At 39.5% G+C, this 15,141-nt stretch overlaps 1 protein-coding gene across 1 annotated transcript in view; it reads left to right on the top strand.

Annotated features, from left to right (window-relative positions):
* The first annotated feature begins 14,398 nt into the window (after positions 1 to 14,398).
* Positions 14,399 to 15,141, top strand: part of QPCT (glutaminyl-peptide cyclotransferase) — a 37,837-nt gene continuing 37,094 nt past the window's right edge. The window contains exon 1 of the mRNA XM_043985930.1: positions 14,399 to 14,604. Coding sequence (XP_043841865.1) covers positions 14,464 to 14,604 — 141 coding nt within the window. The 5' untranslated portion in view covers positions 14,399 to 14,463. The remainder of the gene's footprint in view (positions 14,605 to 15,141) is intronic.

The following is a 15,141-nucleotide window of genomic DNA, read 5'->3' as shown; positions in this document are numbered from 1 at the left end:
ATCACTCACTGAGTGTCCCTTCCCATAACTGCTGTGCTTCTTCCAATAGCAATAATGAAGGGTATGACTACAAAGTCCATACTTCAACTTTGCTTCTAGGCATCTATTTCTTAGTCTCTCCTGATATAATCCAGTCTTTCTTTTTTTTTTTTCTACCTCAATATCCATAATGAAAACCCAAAGAATCCAAGATCCCACTGTTCTAATTATTAAAACATTTTTCAATCATTTTGCCATCAGAATGCAAAATTTAAATTTTCATTTGGATCAAATATTCATTACCAATGTCTGGTTTTTTTTTTAATTTTGTTATAATACAAGGGATTTTTTTTTTGGAGGACTATACAAATGTACAAGATACTATGTACAAGGTAAATGATTCATCTTATTTACCTTCCTCGGAACATCTAAATTCAAACTTGTCTTTTATTGTAATAGGCATGTGACATGCTGAACATTAATTTTAATATAATCAGGTTTGAACAGCAACAGAAGGGTATTAGTATTTTCACAATCATCGGCTGAGCAATTAAGCTTCTTTGTAAGGAAGTTCAGCTATAATATTGTCTTGTAGGATTGGTACAATCACAATGGCTTTTTCATAAATTGAAATTGCAGATGGATTAGTTCATTTAATTTATAATAGTTGACAAAGTCTGAGCATCAACAGATAACAGCGGTGGTGAAAGAATTTGTATGAATACATTCTGTGCTTTCCTAGCATTACCAAAACACCCCAAATACCACGTTCATGTTTTCACCTTTATAAATAAAAAGACATAAATTCAGCCTACACATAAGCCTCTGTGTATGTGCATATGTAATGCAGAGTTTAGATTATATACATCTTTCGAATGACTATACACATTATTTTAAATAAATTTAGTTTTACATGCCTTTATAATCCGGTCTTCCCACTGCCCCACCCCATTGAACAACAAGAAGAAAAAATAATAATAAAACATGTAGTCTACCAAAACAAATTCCCACATTGACTGTGTACAAAAATATTAGTCACTCTACATTTTAAGTGAATTGTCTCTTTGGCAGGAGGTGAGTAGCAATTATCATCTTTGTCCTTCCAGACTTGAGTTTATCATTGCATTGATCTTAGTTCTAAAATCTTTCAAAGTTGTTTTTTTTCTATGTCATCTTATAAATTTCTCCTAATTCTGCTCACTTCCCCTCTGCATCAGTTCAGAGGTCTTCCCAGTTTTCCTCTGCAACTGTCCATTTCATCATTTCTTAAGGCACAACAATATCACATTCCTTTCATATACGATAAATTGTTTAGCCATTCCCCAATCAGAGGATACCATTTTAGTTTCTAACGTATGGCTGCTACAAAAAGAGCGGATATAAATATATATATTGTGTGTGTATATACCCACATACATACCACACACACACACACACACACACACACACATGTTATATAAACCAACTCCTTTTCTTTTTCTTTGATCTCCTTGGGATATAGGCCAGATAGTGGTAGAATGGGATCAAAGAGTGAAAACCATTTAGTAACTTTTTAGGCATTGTTCCAAATTGCTTTTCAGAATGGCTACACTGATTCCCAGCTCTTCTAACAATGGGCAATTGTGCCTGTTATCAGCTCCAACATTTGTCATTTTCTTCTTTTGTGATGTTAACCAGTCTGGTAGGCATGAAGTGGAATCTTGAAGTTACATTTCTCTAGTTATTAATTATTTAGAGCATTTTTTCCTATTGTTTTTGATAGCTTTGATTACTTTCTTTGAAAACTGCTTGTCCATATCCTTTGGCAACTTTTCTATTAGGGAATCATATTCTTAGTTGTAAATGTTCTGTCAGTTCTATATGTGTGTGCATGTATGTATGTGTGTATGTATATATGTGTATCATATATAAATGATAAAGATATGTGTATATCTATAAATATACATATATCTTTATCAGAGAAATTTACTGATAAGTTTTTTTTAACTTACCTTTGCCCTTCTCATTTTAACATTAGATTAGTTTCTGTAAAACCTTTTAAGTTGTATATATTTATATATAATCAAAATTTTACATTTTATCTTGTGTTATACTATACAGTATCATGAACTTTTCCCCTAGTTTAATATGCTTAATGTGACTTTTTTCCATCTAGGTCTTGCATAGTGTGAGCTATTGGTCTAAATCTAATTTTTTTTCTTTTTTGTTTTTTGAGGAGGTAATTGGGGTTAAGTGACTTGCCCAGGGTCACACAGCTAGTAAGTGTCAAGTGTCTGAGGCTGGATTTGAACTCAGGTCCTCCTGAATCCAGGGCGGGTGCTTTATCCACTGTGCCACCTAGCTGCCCCCTAAATCTAATTTCTATCAGACTGCTGTCTGTGGTTTTCCAAGTAGTTTTTGTCAATTGTGAGTACTTTCCCAGTTTTAGGGACAGGCCTGAAACCAATACTCTATTAGTTCAGGTTTGAGTTCGGGATGAAATGAGACACTTGTAAATTATTGAACAGTTAACCAAAGGAGATTTACTTAACAGCTAGATGGTACAGTGGATAAAGTGTTGGGCCTAGGCTCAGGAGGGCCTGAGTTCAAATTCAGCCTCAGATGCTTATTACTTGTGTGACCCTGGGCAAGTCACTTAACCTCTATTTGCCTTAGTTTCCTCATCTTTAAAATGGGGATAATAATAGCACCTACCTTGAAGGCACTTAGCACAGTGCCTCACACAAAGTGCAATAATAATGCACCTGTGCATTTGTGAGAATCAAATGAGATAACATACATAAAGCATCTTGCAAAACCTTAAAGGGACCATCTTAAAAAAAAAAACCACCTCCCTTGAAACAACCATCCAGGCTCTTAGTAGCCTTATACCCTCCCTGTCATGTCTTGTTATTAAATGCTAAATGCTAGCTATTATTATAATATGGATAGTTACTAAATGCTAGCTATTATTATTATATGGGTATTTCTACCTCATTTTCTGATCACTTTTAATTTATTCTGTGCCCCATGACTCACCATATGAGAACTTCTTTATTGTTAGAATGGTGTATTTGATCGTCTTCACATATTTTGCCACCTTAATTGTAATGACAGCATAGTGAATCTTGAGTGCCAGATTTGGAATCCTCAGAATCTCAATTTATAACCTGCTACTGATACCCACCCATCATGTGGCCCTGGGCAAGATCCATAACTTCTGTAAATCTAAGGAACCTCCCAAGAGTAAACTCCCAAAGTATAAACCTCTGCAATCCATCCTGAAGCTGCCTGTTGGGGGAAAAAAAACCAACCACGGAGCCTTCTAATAATTGCCTATAGCTGCTGTTCCCTAATTTGGCATCATCTTGAATAGAAGCCCACACCCCACTCTGGAATGTCTCTACACCTAATCAAACCTTCACTATCATCCAGAATGCAAACCAAGCCCTACTTTATGAAGCCTTGTTTCATTAGATATCACAATTGACGATTTCCCCGCTCCCCCTCAGAGTCCATGCATCTGCTAATCTTCCTTGTTTTTATAGTCTATCTTTGGTTCTATAGACCATCTTATCTGAAACAGTCTTTGCTTTTGTAATATCTGAAAAAAAATAGGAGGTCTTTTGAGGGAAAATTTATTGCAGAAAACTAAAATTTTCAATCTTGGATACCTGGTAGTTAGATCTTTCCAAAGCAGTCGACTATAGGGAGGCCAGAACTTGATATATAAAGTAATAACAATGGTATAATAATACATATTCATGCCACACTGAGGGTCCACTCATTGTGCTAGAGGCCTTCCCTTAGATATCTAGATGGATATGGATGTCCACGGATACCAATAGGACATGAGGGCTATCCTATTTTTCTATTATTCCCACCCTCCATAATCTTCAATCTCTCACCCAGTCACTGGCTGCTTCCTTGATGTTTACAAACAAACCCTCTCTTGAAACAACCATCCTATTTCTTAGTCCCTCCCTGTCATGCCTAAATTCCTTAAAGGAGCAGTTAGGTGGCAGAGTGGATAGAGCACTGGCCCTGGAGTCAGGAAAATGAGTTCAAATCCAGCCTCAGATACCTGACCCTTACTAGCCGTGTGACCCTGGGCATGCCACTTAACCCTGATTACTTCAGAGATCCAGGACCATCTCCAGTTGTCCTGATATATATCTTGGCACTGGAACCAAATAGCTCTGGAGGAGAGAGTGAGGCTGAAGACTTTGCACAGTCCTCCCTCACTTAAATCCAATTCATCTCAAGTCACCTCCCGATGTCAAGGTCCTCTTGAGGGCCAAATAAAAACAACAAATTCCTTTTAAAAGCTATCTTTAATCAGTGCCTCTACTTCTCACTCACTCACTCACTCACTCACCTTTGCAGTGTAGTTTCCAACCTCATCATTCAAATGAAAATTCTCTCTCCAAAGTTAGTAATTGTCTCCTAATTTCCAAGTCTAATATAAAGGTCTCTTCTCAATTCCTGATCCTTCTTCACTTTTCTACAGCTTCTGACACTATCCATCATCCTCTTCTCCTGGATACTCCTTGGCCTCTTAACACAGCACCGGGAACATAATCACTTGTCAATAAAAACTTGGTGACCTGACTTATCCCTTGCTCTTGCTCCATGAATAACCCACTTCCTTTTCTAGTAATCTTTTTCTTTAAGGATATCTTTTATGATCTGAGGTATAATTATGTTTATTGGTATTAATTATAATAATAGCTTTAAAATAATGCTTACTGTGTGCCAGAAACTGTGCCTTTAAGGGCTTTATAAACATTAATTCATTGGATCCTCATTATTCTACTAGGAGGTAGATGATATTATTATCCTCTTTTTACAGTTGAGGAAACCAAGGCAGAGTTTGTTACCCAAGATCACACAGCTAGGAAGTATCCGAGGCTGGATTTCAACTCAAAAATGCCACTTATATGCATCCACGATATTTCTTTCCAATCCCTTATGTATAACCTGCTTTAATTCTTCAGAAACTTTGACGTTCAGTGATTTCTCATCATGTAGCAAACCTAGAATAATATTGGTGCAGAAAGGATGGAGCTGTGTTGCAGATAGAAGCCTGGTATCTGAGAGAAATATTTTTGTTATAGTAATAACCAGTTATTAATTAGGACCCAGGCTTTTTATTTCCTCATTTAGGTATAAAAAGTCAGTCTCTGAAGCATATGACTGATAGATAAGACTGCCATAATCCTCTGATCTTGGGCAGGACCCCATCTAATTAGAAGACTTTATTTCTGTTTAGATTGTAAACAGAATCTAATCTAGGTGAATTCTTGCCCTTAGGAAAGAAACCCATATCCTTGCACCTCCTCCATTGGAGATTATGCTCCTTTGAGCATAGTTCCAAATTGTTCTTCAGAATGGTTGAACCAATCCACAATTTCACCAACAATATATTAGAGTGTTTATTTATCCACATCCCCTCAGGCATTTCTCATTTTCCTTTTCTTTCATATTAGCCAATCTGATATATGTAAGGTAGTACTTCAGAGTTGTTTTAATTTGCATTTCTCTATTAGTGATTTAGAGCATTTTCCCCCTATTACTATTGATAACTTTGATTTCTTATTTTGAAAACTGCCTGTTCATATCCTTTGGCCATTTATCAGTTGACTCTTATTTTTACAAATTTGGCTCATTTTCCTATTTACTTGAAAAATGGGGCTTTTATCAGAGAAATTTGTAAAATTTCCTTACCAGGTTCCTGTTTCTAATTTTGGCTGTGTTGGTTTTGTTTGTGCAAAACCTTTTTAATTTAATATAATAAAAGTTATCCATTTTACCTCCCATGATCTTCTCTATCTCATTTGGTCATAAATTCTTCCCTTTGCCATAAATATGACAGGTAAATTATTCCACGCTCCCCTAATTTGCTTATAATATTACCCTTTATATCTATGTCATGTTCTCATTTTGACCTTATTTTGATATGTGATGTCAGATGTTGACTTATGCCTAGTTTCTGCCAGACTACTTTCTAGTTTTCACAGAATTTCTGGTTGAATTGTGAGTTCTTGCCACAGTAGCTTAGATCTTTGGATTTATCAAGCATTATAATACTGTGGTCATTTACTTCTTATATTGTATAATTAATCTATTCCACTGATCAACTACTCTATTTCTTAGTCAATGGAGTTTTTTTGATGATTACCATTTTGTAATATAGTTTGAAATCTAGTACTGCTAGACAGCCTTCCTTCATGGTTTATTTCACTGATTCTCTTGATATTCTTGATTTTTTATTTTCCAAATGAAATTTTCTATTATTTTCTCTCACTCTATAAAATAAGTCTATGGTAGTTTGACATGTATGACACTTCTTTAATGTCATTTTCACTTCACACTCTACTACATGTTGCCCTAAAAGATGACATCAACTCTGAAACTCATACCTCCTCAGGACTCCTTGCCCCTGATGCCCTTCCTTCCCTCTGCTTGGAGACAGTATATGATGGACATGGAGAATTCCTACCAGATTCTCCATTTAAGGAGGGGGGTCCAAGGTGACAATGTCATCATTTTCTCCCCAGCTTCAGGACTTCATCATCCCTTCCTACTCCCTTACACTTCAGCTGCCACTCCCTTTCCTGCTTCTTTTTATTGTTGTTTTTCCCCATTAGATTGTGAGTTCCTTGAGATCAAGGACTGTCTTTTGCCTGGCATATAGTAGGTGTTTGTTATTTGTTGACATTGACTGGCTGATAAAACTGTATCCACTGAACCATTTGACAATGATGAGGACTTTGGTGGTGAGAAATTTTCTTTTCTTGGTCTTCAGTAGCTGTACCCAGCAGATTATTCGTAACATAATGGAGGCCTTGGAACAGGACTTTTAGTAGAGAAATAGTGTCTTTATTTTTTTTTCCCCCTTAGGGCAATGGGTCAAGATAATGGAATGTAATAGATGAGATTTAGCAGATACTCAGGGGCCCACCTGGAGATTGGTTTAAACTGATTGAATTGGATAAGGTGACTGACTTGCTGACTGGATTGCTGCCTTACATCCAGTTAACTAGATTGTAAGCACACCTGGCTGGAACTTAAGGGTACTTAAGAAAGTAATTGTTCTCAGAAGCTAAAAACTTTGAACTTTACATCAAGACCACCTTCAGGTCCAGTGAACCAATGAATTTGAATGACACTAGCCAATCAGCTTGAAGAACCTCCCATTTCTGGGAGGGGAAAATGAAGCAGGAAGCAGACACTGGGGAGAGAGTTCTTCCTCTTTGGCTGCAAGACATCAGCATGGTGGCAGAGAACTTCAGAAGGGAGAGATTAGGAAGGCTAGGTTTGCCAGGTTATAGGAAATCTGTTCTCAATCTTTCTTTCTTTTACTATTTTTTCAGTAAACCCTTAAAAAACCTAAACTCATTTATCAGTGATTTTAGCCGGTTTCCCCCCAAAACTGGAGGGACAGATTAGAACCCACATTTAGAATGTTAAATTACACAGCAATGAGGGTTAAGTGGCTTGCCCAGGGTTACACAGCTAGTGTCGTGTCTGAAGTCAGATTTGAACTCAGGTTTGCCTGAATCCAGGGCTGATGCTTTATCCACTACACCACCTAGCTGCCCCTAAATTTTATTGGCTTTTACTGAAAAGTTTTACTGATGCTGGTCCATTAAGTCCCAAGGAAATGGTATTCAGGCTAGATGCTTAAGAGTGGTTAAAGGGGAAAAAGGTACTTGAAGAGGTGAGAAGGAAGGCTAAGGTGCCAAAGAAAATTTCACCTAATGCATGGAATTTTTCTTTGCTTTTTTTTTTTGGGGGGGGGGCAGGGCAATGAGGGTTAACTGACTTGTCCAGGGTCACACAGCTAGTAAGTGTCAAGTGTGTGAGGTCAGATTTGAACTCAGGTCCTCCTGAATCCAGGGCCAGTGCTCTATCCACTCTGCCACCTAGCTGCCCCACAGGATTTTTCTTCATGAAAATTACTAGCAGTCCTAGCTTTACATGTGGTGTGATTAGCAACATCAACCTCCTTTCCCCCAATTAGCTATACTATTTTTTGGTTGAACCTAAAAAGCCCTTTAATGGGGAATAGAACCTTTGTTTTCCACAATTAAGGCTTAGGTTTAAAAGACAAATACTCCTGGGGGAAAAAACATACTTTTATTCACACTAAAAATAAATGCTTTATGAGACTAGTTTGATTAGGGCTGGGTGGAAGAGGAGCCAGTAATATGCAATGGTCTTGAAGGAGAATTAGGTCTTAGAATTCAATGGGGGGGACAATTTTTACCATTTTAATTTTTTTTATTCTGAAGTTAAACACTAAGTAAAATGAACATTTTTATATGCTTGCTAGAACAAAGAAGATTATACATGGAAGTATGCATCTCTATTATATATAGCTATCTTTTTTCATAAATATATAATATATTCAATGTATATAAATAACAGTCAAAGCCATCCTGCTTGTTTGTGATTCTTTCTGGCCTCCATTTTATTTTATTTTTTCTGTGCACTGAAAAATTCATCAATGGACCTCTCTTTAAATTTTGTCTGCTTTTATTTTTGTTTCCCTCACCCCACATCTCCCTCCCACTTCCTCCCTTGAAAGAAAAGAAAACAAAGCCTCATATACAATATGAATAGCCAAGCAAAATAAATATCTACATTGGCCTTGTCCAAAAAAAAGGATTATTTTATGTCTTAAGACCATCACTTCTCAATCAATAGGTGGGCAACCTGCTTCATTAATAAAAAGGCCCTCTGGAATGGTAGTTCATCATAACTTGGCTAAACATTTTAAAGTCTTTCAAAGTTGTTTTTCCTTGCATAGTTGTTGAAATTGTACATATCGTTCTCTTGGTATAAATGGTATTCTGGGTTCTTCTCACTTCACTCTGCATCAGCTCATACAAGTCTTCCCAGAGTTTACTTCTGTTTGGTCTTTGTTGTGTCTTAATGCCTGGCAATTGGAAGTGAATTTTAATTATTAAATGTAATAGCTTTAAAAAAAACCCCAAAATGTAATAGTTTCATAAATGTATATCTGATTCACTTAAATGTGAGAAGTGGAAAGCAAAGCAATGCAAATTGGACTAAAAAGTACATGTGAAGGAGTTTTCTGTGTTAAAACTCTTACTCAAACATTTCCTGACTTCCTGGCTTTTGACTGCTTATACTTCGAGTGGAATTCGAATCCTTCTGATGTTTAATTTTATAGAGATTCACCATCTTCTCTGCCACCCACCCACTCGCCACCCTCCACACAAGGGCCAATCTGTGGAAAGATACAAAGGTGGCGAGAGAGTAAGGAGCATAAATAGTCTATTACTCAGCTACGCAGGAAATCCGTTCCTTCACAGCTGGCAGTGAGCAGCCCAGGGAGGAAATAGGACAGGCTCTAGACACTGGTTTTGTACTATATGTTGTTAAAACAGAAGAGGCTTTTTAAGATTTAAAGTGTAAGCAGACTGTTAGTAAATAACAGATTTTGAGGAGCTGCCGTGAGCAATGTAAAGAAACTAGTTCATCTTAGCCACCATGCCAAAGAACTCACAATCATGGATTTTTAAACTGCATCTCAGGGTTTTTCAGAAACACACAGCTCCAAGATTATCAGTTTCTGAGCAAAAACACATCTTCCATTTAACTCTAGGAGGAAACAGGGCAACGTGTGGTAGAATGGAATAAAATCCTGGTTATGGAGTCAGAGGCTGTGGTGGGTTCTAATTCTGCCTCTGATGTTCATCTTTGAGCTTTGTTTCCTCATTTGTAAAATTAAGAGGTTGAATTGGAAGTCCTGTAAGGTCCCCTCTAACTCCTATGCTCCTACAATCTACCCACTGCTTCCCATTTCTAACTCCCACCAAGAACCAGAACCAGACCTAGTTATATGTGAGAATGTATTCTTTCCTTACCTTTGACTCTTACAACAGAATGCCTTATTTTTCCTTCAAAGCTCTGTTCAAGTGCCACCTTTTACATAAAACCTTTCCTGCAACTCCAAGCTGCTAGTTCTAGTCCTGCAAAAGTTTACCATTTATGTATGTATGTATGCATACACACAACTATCTATCTATCTATCTATCTATCTATCTATCTATCTATCTATCTGTCTGTCTGTCTGTCTGTCTGTCTGTCTGTCTGTCTGTCTGTCTGTCTGTCTGTCTGTCTGTATGCAAGCATATGCATGTGTATTTGGGTTGCCTTCCTAGGTAGATTATCAACTCCTTGAAGATAGGGCCTGTTTCACCTTTATCTTTGTATCTCCAGGTCCTGCACAGCACCTGGAAAACACTTATTGATTGATTGATTGATTGATTGATTGTTTGATTGATTGGGAGGACAGAAAAAGGTAGGGATAAAGGTAACCTAAGGGGGAATGACTCTACTGACTACACACTTCAAACGTGAATCTCTGGGGAGGAAATTTGTTGACATACCCATATTCTAGTTCCAAAAGGCTGATCAAAAAGGCGAGGAACAGAGACAATTATCCTGATATTTCAGAACAAAGGAGGGTTAATTTTTTGTTTGTTTGTTTTAATTTTATAGATTTCTCCATTGAAGTTCCTTCTTGTCATGGATAATTCTCAAAGCCTATGCCAGTAGAGAATACCAACCTTAAAAACTTTAGAAGGTAGATCCAGCAATGGATTATGCGTCTGATCTCCCAGGATGGGCCAATGTTTAGAGAGAGTTATCATCAGGAAGTTGGCCACTAAGTGATGAATTCAGTGGGGGATGACAGCAACTCATGAAGACTATTTTAGCAAGAATCAGGAGGGGTCATGATCTGAATTGGTGGTACATCCATATACATGAAATCATGGATCTTTTGAAATGTATTAAAGTCCTGGAGTTGGCAAGGACTATGATGGAAAACTATGCCATGAGTATATCGGAAACTGATTCTTAACTCAGTCCACAATACATTTTGAAGAAAACAGACATTGCTAAATGTATATGGGGGGAGGGAATCTGGGGGTTTTGATGGACTGCAAACCTAACAGGTGTCAATAGTGCAACATGACCACCAAATGTGACCTAATGTGATCTTAGACTTCATTAAGGGAGGCATTAAGAGAGACAATGTGTCCTGGACATTGTCATAGACCTTAAAATCCCAGTCTTCAATGTTCTATAAGGAAGAAGAGGAAAATGGCACTAAACACCAAAATAGGATGAACACTGGTATCAAACCAAGTAATAATAGAGAAAATTGATGCTGGAGAAAGCATGATTTTGAGTATTTTTAGAGATTAATTCTAAAGAGATCAAGCAAGCATTTATTCAGCACCTGCTATATACCAAACACTTTCTAGGCCCTGGGGGTACAAATACAAATAACGAGAAATGATCCTTGCTCTCAATTTACTTTCTAATGACCTTTTCTAAGTCCTCATCCTTCTTGGCCTCTCTACAGTATTTGACACTGTTGGCCACCTTTCCTTCTGGATACTATCTTCTTTCTGGGTTTTAATGACTGCTGTCTCTTCGTTCTCCTTGCACCTGTCTGACTAATTCTTCTCAGTCTCCTTTTCTGCATCTTCATCCATGTCATGCCCACTAATTTTGGGGGTGACCCACAAGGTTCTGTCCTAAGCCCTCTTCTCTTTTGTCTCTAAACCCTTTTCACTTAATGATCATATCAGTTTTCTTGCACTTAATTACTATCTCTGTGCAATTGATTATCTACATCTCTAGTCCTCTCTCCTGTCTCCACCCTTCCCCACTTCACCAAGTGGCTCCTGGACATTTTGAACTGGATGTCTGGTAGGCCCCCCATGCTCAGAATATTTCCCCAATGCTCACCCCTCTTCTGAACTTCCCTACTAGTGCTGAAAGCATCACCATCTTTTGAATCATCTAAGTTCCTAAATGCAGTGTCATCCTTGACTCCTCATTCTTCCTCATTCTGAATTTCCAGTTAGGTGCCAAATTTAGTTATTTCCACAACACTTCATCCATCCTCTTCTCTCTGTTCATACAACTACAACTCTAGTTACTGCCCTCATCACCTCTCAAATGTACTATTGCAACTATCTTCTAATTGATCTCCCTGCCTCAGACCCCAGCCCAGTACACCCTTATGCACACAACCACCAAAGGTGTGACCCTGCCATTCCCCTCCATAGTAAACTCCAATAGTTCCCTATTACCTCTAGGAACAAATAAAAGCTCTTCTGTGGGGCATTTGAAGCTTTTCACCAAAAAGTGCTAACCTACTTTTCCAGCCTCCTCTTCATGTTTTCTACAGTTCTACAATTCAGTAAATTTGGCTTTACTCCTCATTAGAGATGAGATTCCATTTCTCATCTCCATGTCTTTGCACTAGCCATTACCACCACCACCACCCCCCCAAGTCTTAGAATCCCTGATTTCTTTCTGGTATCAGCTCTACTGACACTACATAAAGCCTTTCCAGATTCTCCCAGCTACTATTATCCTTCTCATTCAAGTCACCTTTTACCTATTCTCTGTTTTGAATATTCCTCCTCATGTATTTGTCCCCTCCTCTGATAGAATGGAAGCTTCTCAAGAACAGGAACTGCTTGTTTTTTGTCTTTATATCCACAATGCCAGTCACAATGATTGGCACATAGTAGGCCATTCAATTGATAAATATTTATTAAGCACCTACTATGCACCGGATACTATGCTAAATGTTGGGGATACAAAAAGAGGCAAAAGATAGCCCCTGCCTTTAAGGAGCTCACAATCTAATGGAGAGGATAGCATGCAAACAAAAAAATGAGCTGTATGTAGGATGAATAGTATGTGCTTAATAAATGCTCAATTAATTGGTTGACTGATACTATTTCTCATTGTGGATATAGCAAAAGCAGGCAATAGACAAAAGGGAGAGTTGCTTAATTTTAATGTTGCTTCTCTCTCTCTCTCAATAAGAAGAAAAATATTTGGGCTAAAATGGTTAAGGAAGAGTTGTTTCCCAAGAGGAGTAGGGAGATAATAAAAGAGAATCTAGCTGCAAATCACTGAACCCAAGTGAGCAACAGCTAACTCTACTGGCAGATTGATTGCTCACCCACTGCCAGGAGGCAGCAGTGGTTTGACCTACTGGACATATGCCACCTGCTGTCACTAGCTGGGCACCCTTTGCTGATTCAACCAGCATGGCTCCACTGGCCTGTTGGTGGCCATTGATCAGTGATTTGTTTTGGTGGTGACAACTCCTTTCTTTCACTGATTCTCATAAATAAGGATATATTGAAGTATAAGTATGACACGGCCCCTGTAATCAGACAATATCTAAAATACTAAATTTTTCCCCCCCAAGTGTAGCCTTTAGGAAAGACATTGATGAGATGGAGTTTTAGGGTAGGGGGCCAGAATGCTAAAGGTACTTGAGACTATGTGTGGTTGAAGGAAAGACATAGGGGTATTTAGACTGGAGGAGAGATTTAGGGACCACGTGACTGCTTTCTTCAAGAATTTGAAGGGCTGCCACGTAATGAGGGGAATGTGCTTCTTTGTTGTTGTTGCTCTTTTGGTCCCAGAGGGTAAAGCTAGGAGAAGACTTAGGATGCATGTGAGTAAAAACTTCCTAACTTGGAATCCATCCCAAAGTAGAATGGTGTATGGTATAGCTTGGGAGGTAGGGGCTTATTTTCTTAATAGAGTCCCTTCCCTCAGGGATTATCTCCAATTTATCCTGCCTACATCTTTTTTTTTGTACTTTTTCTTTTTTGGCCTGTTGCCCACCCCCCCCCCCCCCATTCGATTGTGAGCTCATGGAGAGTAGGGATTGTTGTCTGTCTTTATTGGCATCCCCAGCACTTAACACAGCTCATGGCATATAGTCAGCACTTAATAAATACTTGTTGACTTGACTCGCTAGAGGTCGAAAAGTCCAGATAGCCACTTGTTGGGGATGAGGTAAAGGGGATTCCTGTTTAGTCCTGGTTGGACTACATGGCCTCAAGATGTCTCTAGCAATTCTGAAATCGTGAATTGGATTTACTGTGTGTGAGTTAGCATCGATGAAAGGGATTTAAAGGTCCTGATGAAAAATATGTGAAGGAGAATGGGTGAATTGTGCTCCCTTAGACAGCTTTTAGCAAGGCTTGTCAGGCGAGCAGTGCATGACCCCTGCAGCCTGGGCAAGTTCTCTCTGAACACCCCTTCTGGGATCAGCTAAGGAGACGTGGCACCTAAGTTCTCTCTTACACATCTACCCCCATCCTCAGCCTTTCTCCAATTTCCTCAACATAGAACGTGGTCGCTTTTGTTTCTCTTGAAGTTTCCGCCCGGTACCCCCGGGTTTCCTAAAATCGAGAGGAGACCGGGCAAGTCAGCGAATAAGGCTGCCCGCAGAAAGCATTCGTGCGAGGGGGAGTGGGAAGGAAGAGATGGAGAGGCGGGAGCAGCCCGCGGACCTAAGGGCGGAGTAGTGAGAAGAGGGGAGGGGAAGGGAAGGAGGCGCGTTCTCGGGGATCTTTGGCTCGTGACCGTCAGCAGCTGCGGGAGTAAGAGCCCAGCCCTGGGCCGGCAGCATCAGCGATGCTGGGCTGTGCGCGCAGGAATGGGGCAGCAAAGCCTTGGCATCCCACACGGATCATCTACCTGCTAGTGGCAACAGCCTCCCTTCTCCCTGATGTGTGTGGGTACAAAAGGGGTTCCACCACCTGGACGCAGGAGAAGGTGAGGGGGATAGTGAGAATGAGTGTGTGCGCGCTCAGGGCACCCCGCGTGCACAGCTGTACGCAGATTGGGGGGTGGGGCAGGGGAGTCGGGAAAGTGGTGAGGATGACTGGCTCTTTCTACGAATTGATAGGTGATGGGAGTCTAAGCGATAATGGGCTTTCTTGGTCCCCCCATCCCAGATGTGGGAGAGACGCCCCCACACCATCCACTCCGACATCAGCAACTGGGGGAGGGGGGTACTGGGCCCGATATCTCAGGCGAGTGATTTGGCTGTCTCCGACTCAGAAAGAGTGGTTAGATGATGTCATGTTGTGGTTCTGTCGGGGGTGTTGAAGGTAGGCACAGGAAGTCTGCCTTGACGGGCAGTGAAAGATAGGGAGATAAGAGCTCGTCTGTGGGCTCTGCCACCCACTCTGGATGATGGATGGCAGGGTTCATTACGCACACAGCGCTAAGCAAAAGCTAGGTACTCCTAGAAACACTCCCTTTGGCTCTTTCATTGATGAATGAAAACCTGCCCTTTGATTGCTGAAC

The sequence above is a fragment of the Dromiciops gliroides genome, chromosome 2, assembly GCF_019393635.1.
Source record: "Dromiciops gliroides isolate mDroGli1 chromosome 2, mDroGli1.pri, whole genome shotgun sequence".
Classification (NCBI taxonomy): domain Eukaryota; kingdom Metazoa; phylum Chordata; class Mammalia; order Microbiotheria; family Microbiotheriidae; genus Dromiciops; species Dromiciops gliroides.
This window is presented reverse-complemented; position numbering and strand designations above follow the sequence as displayed.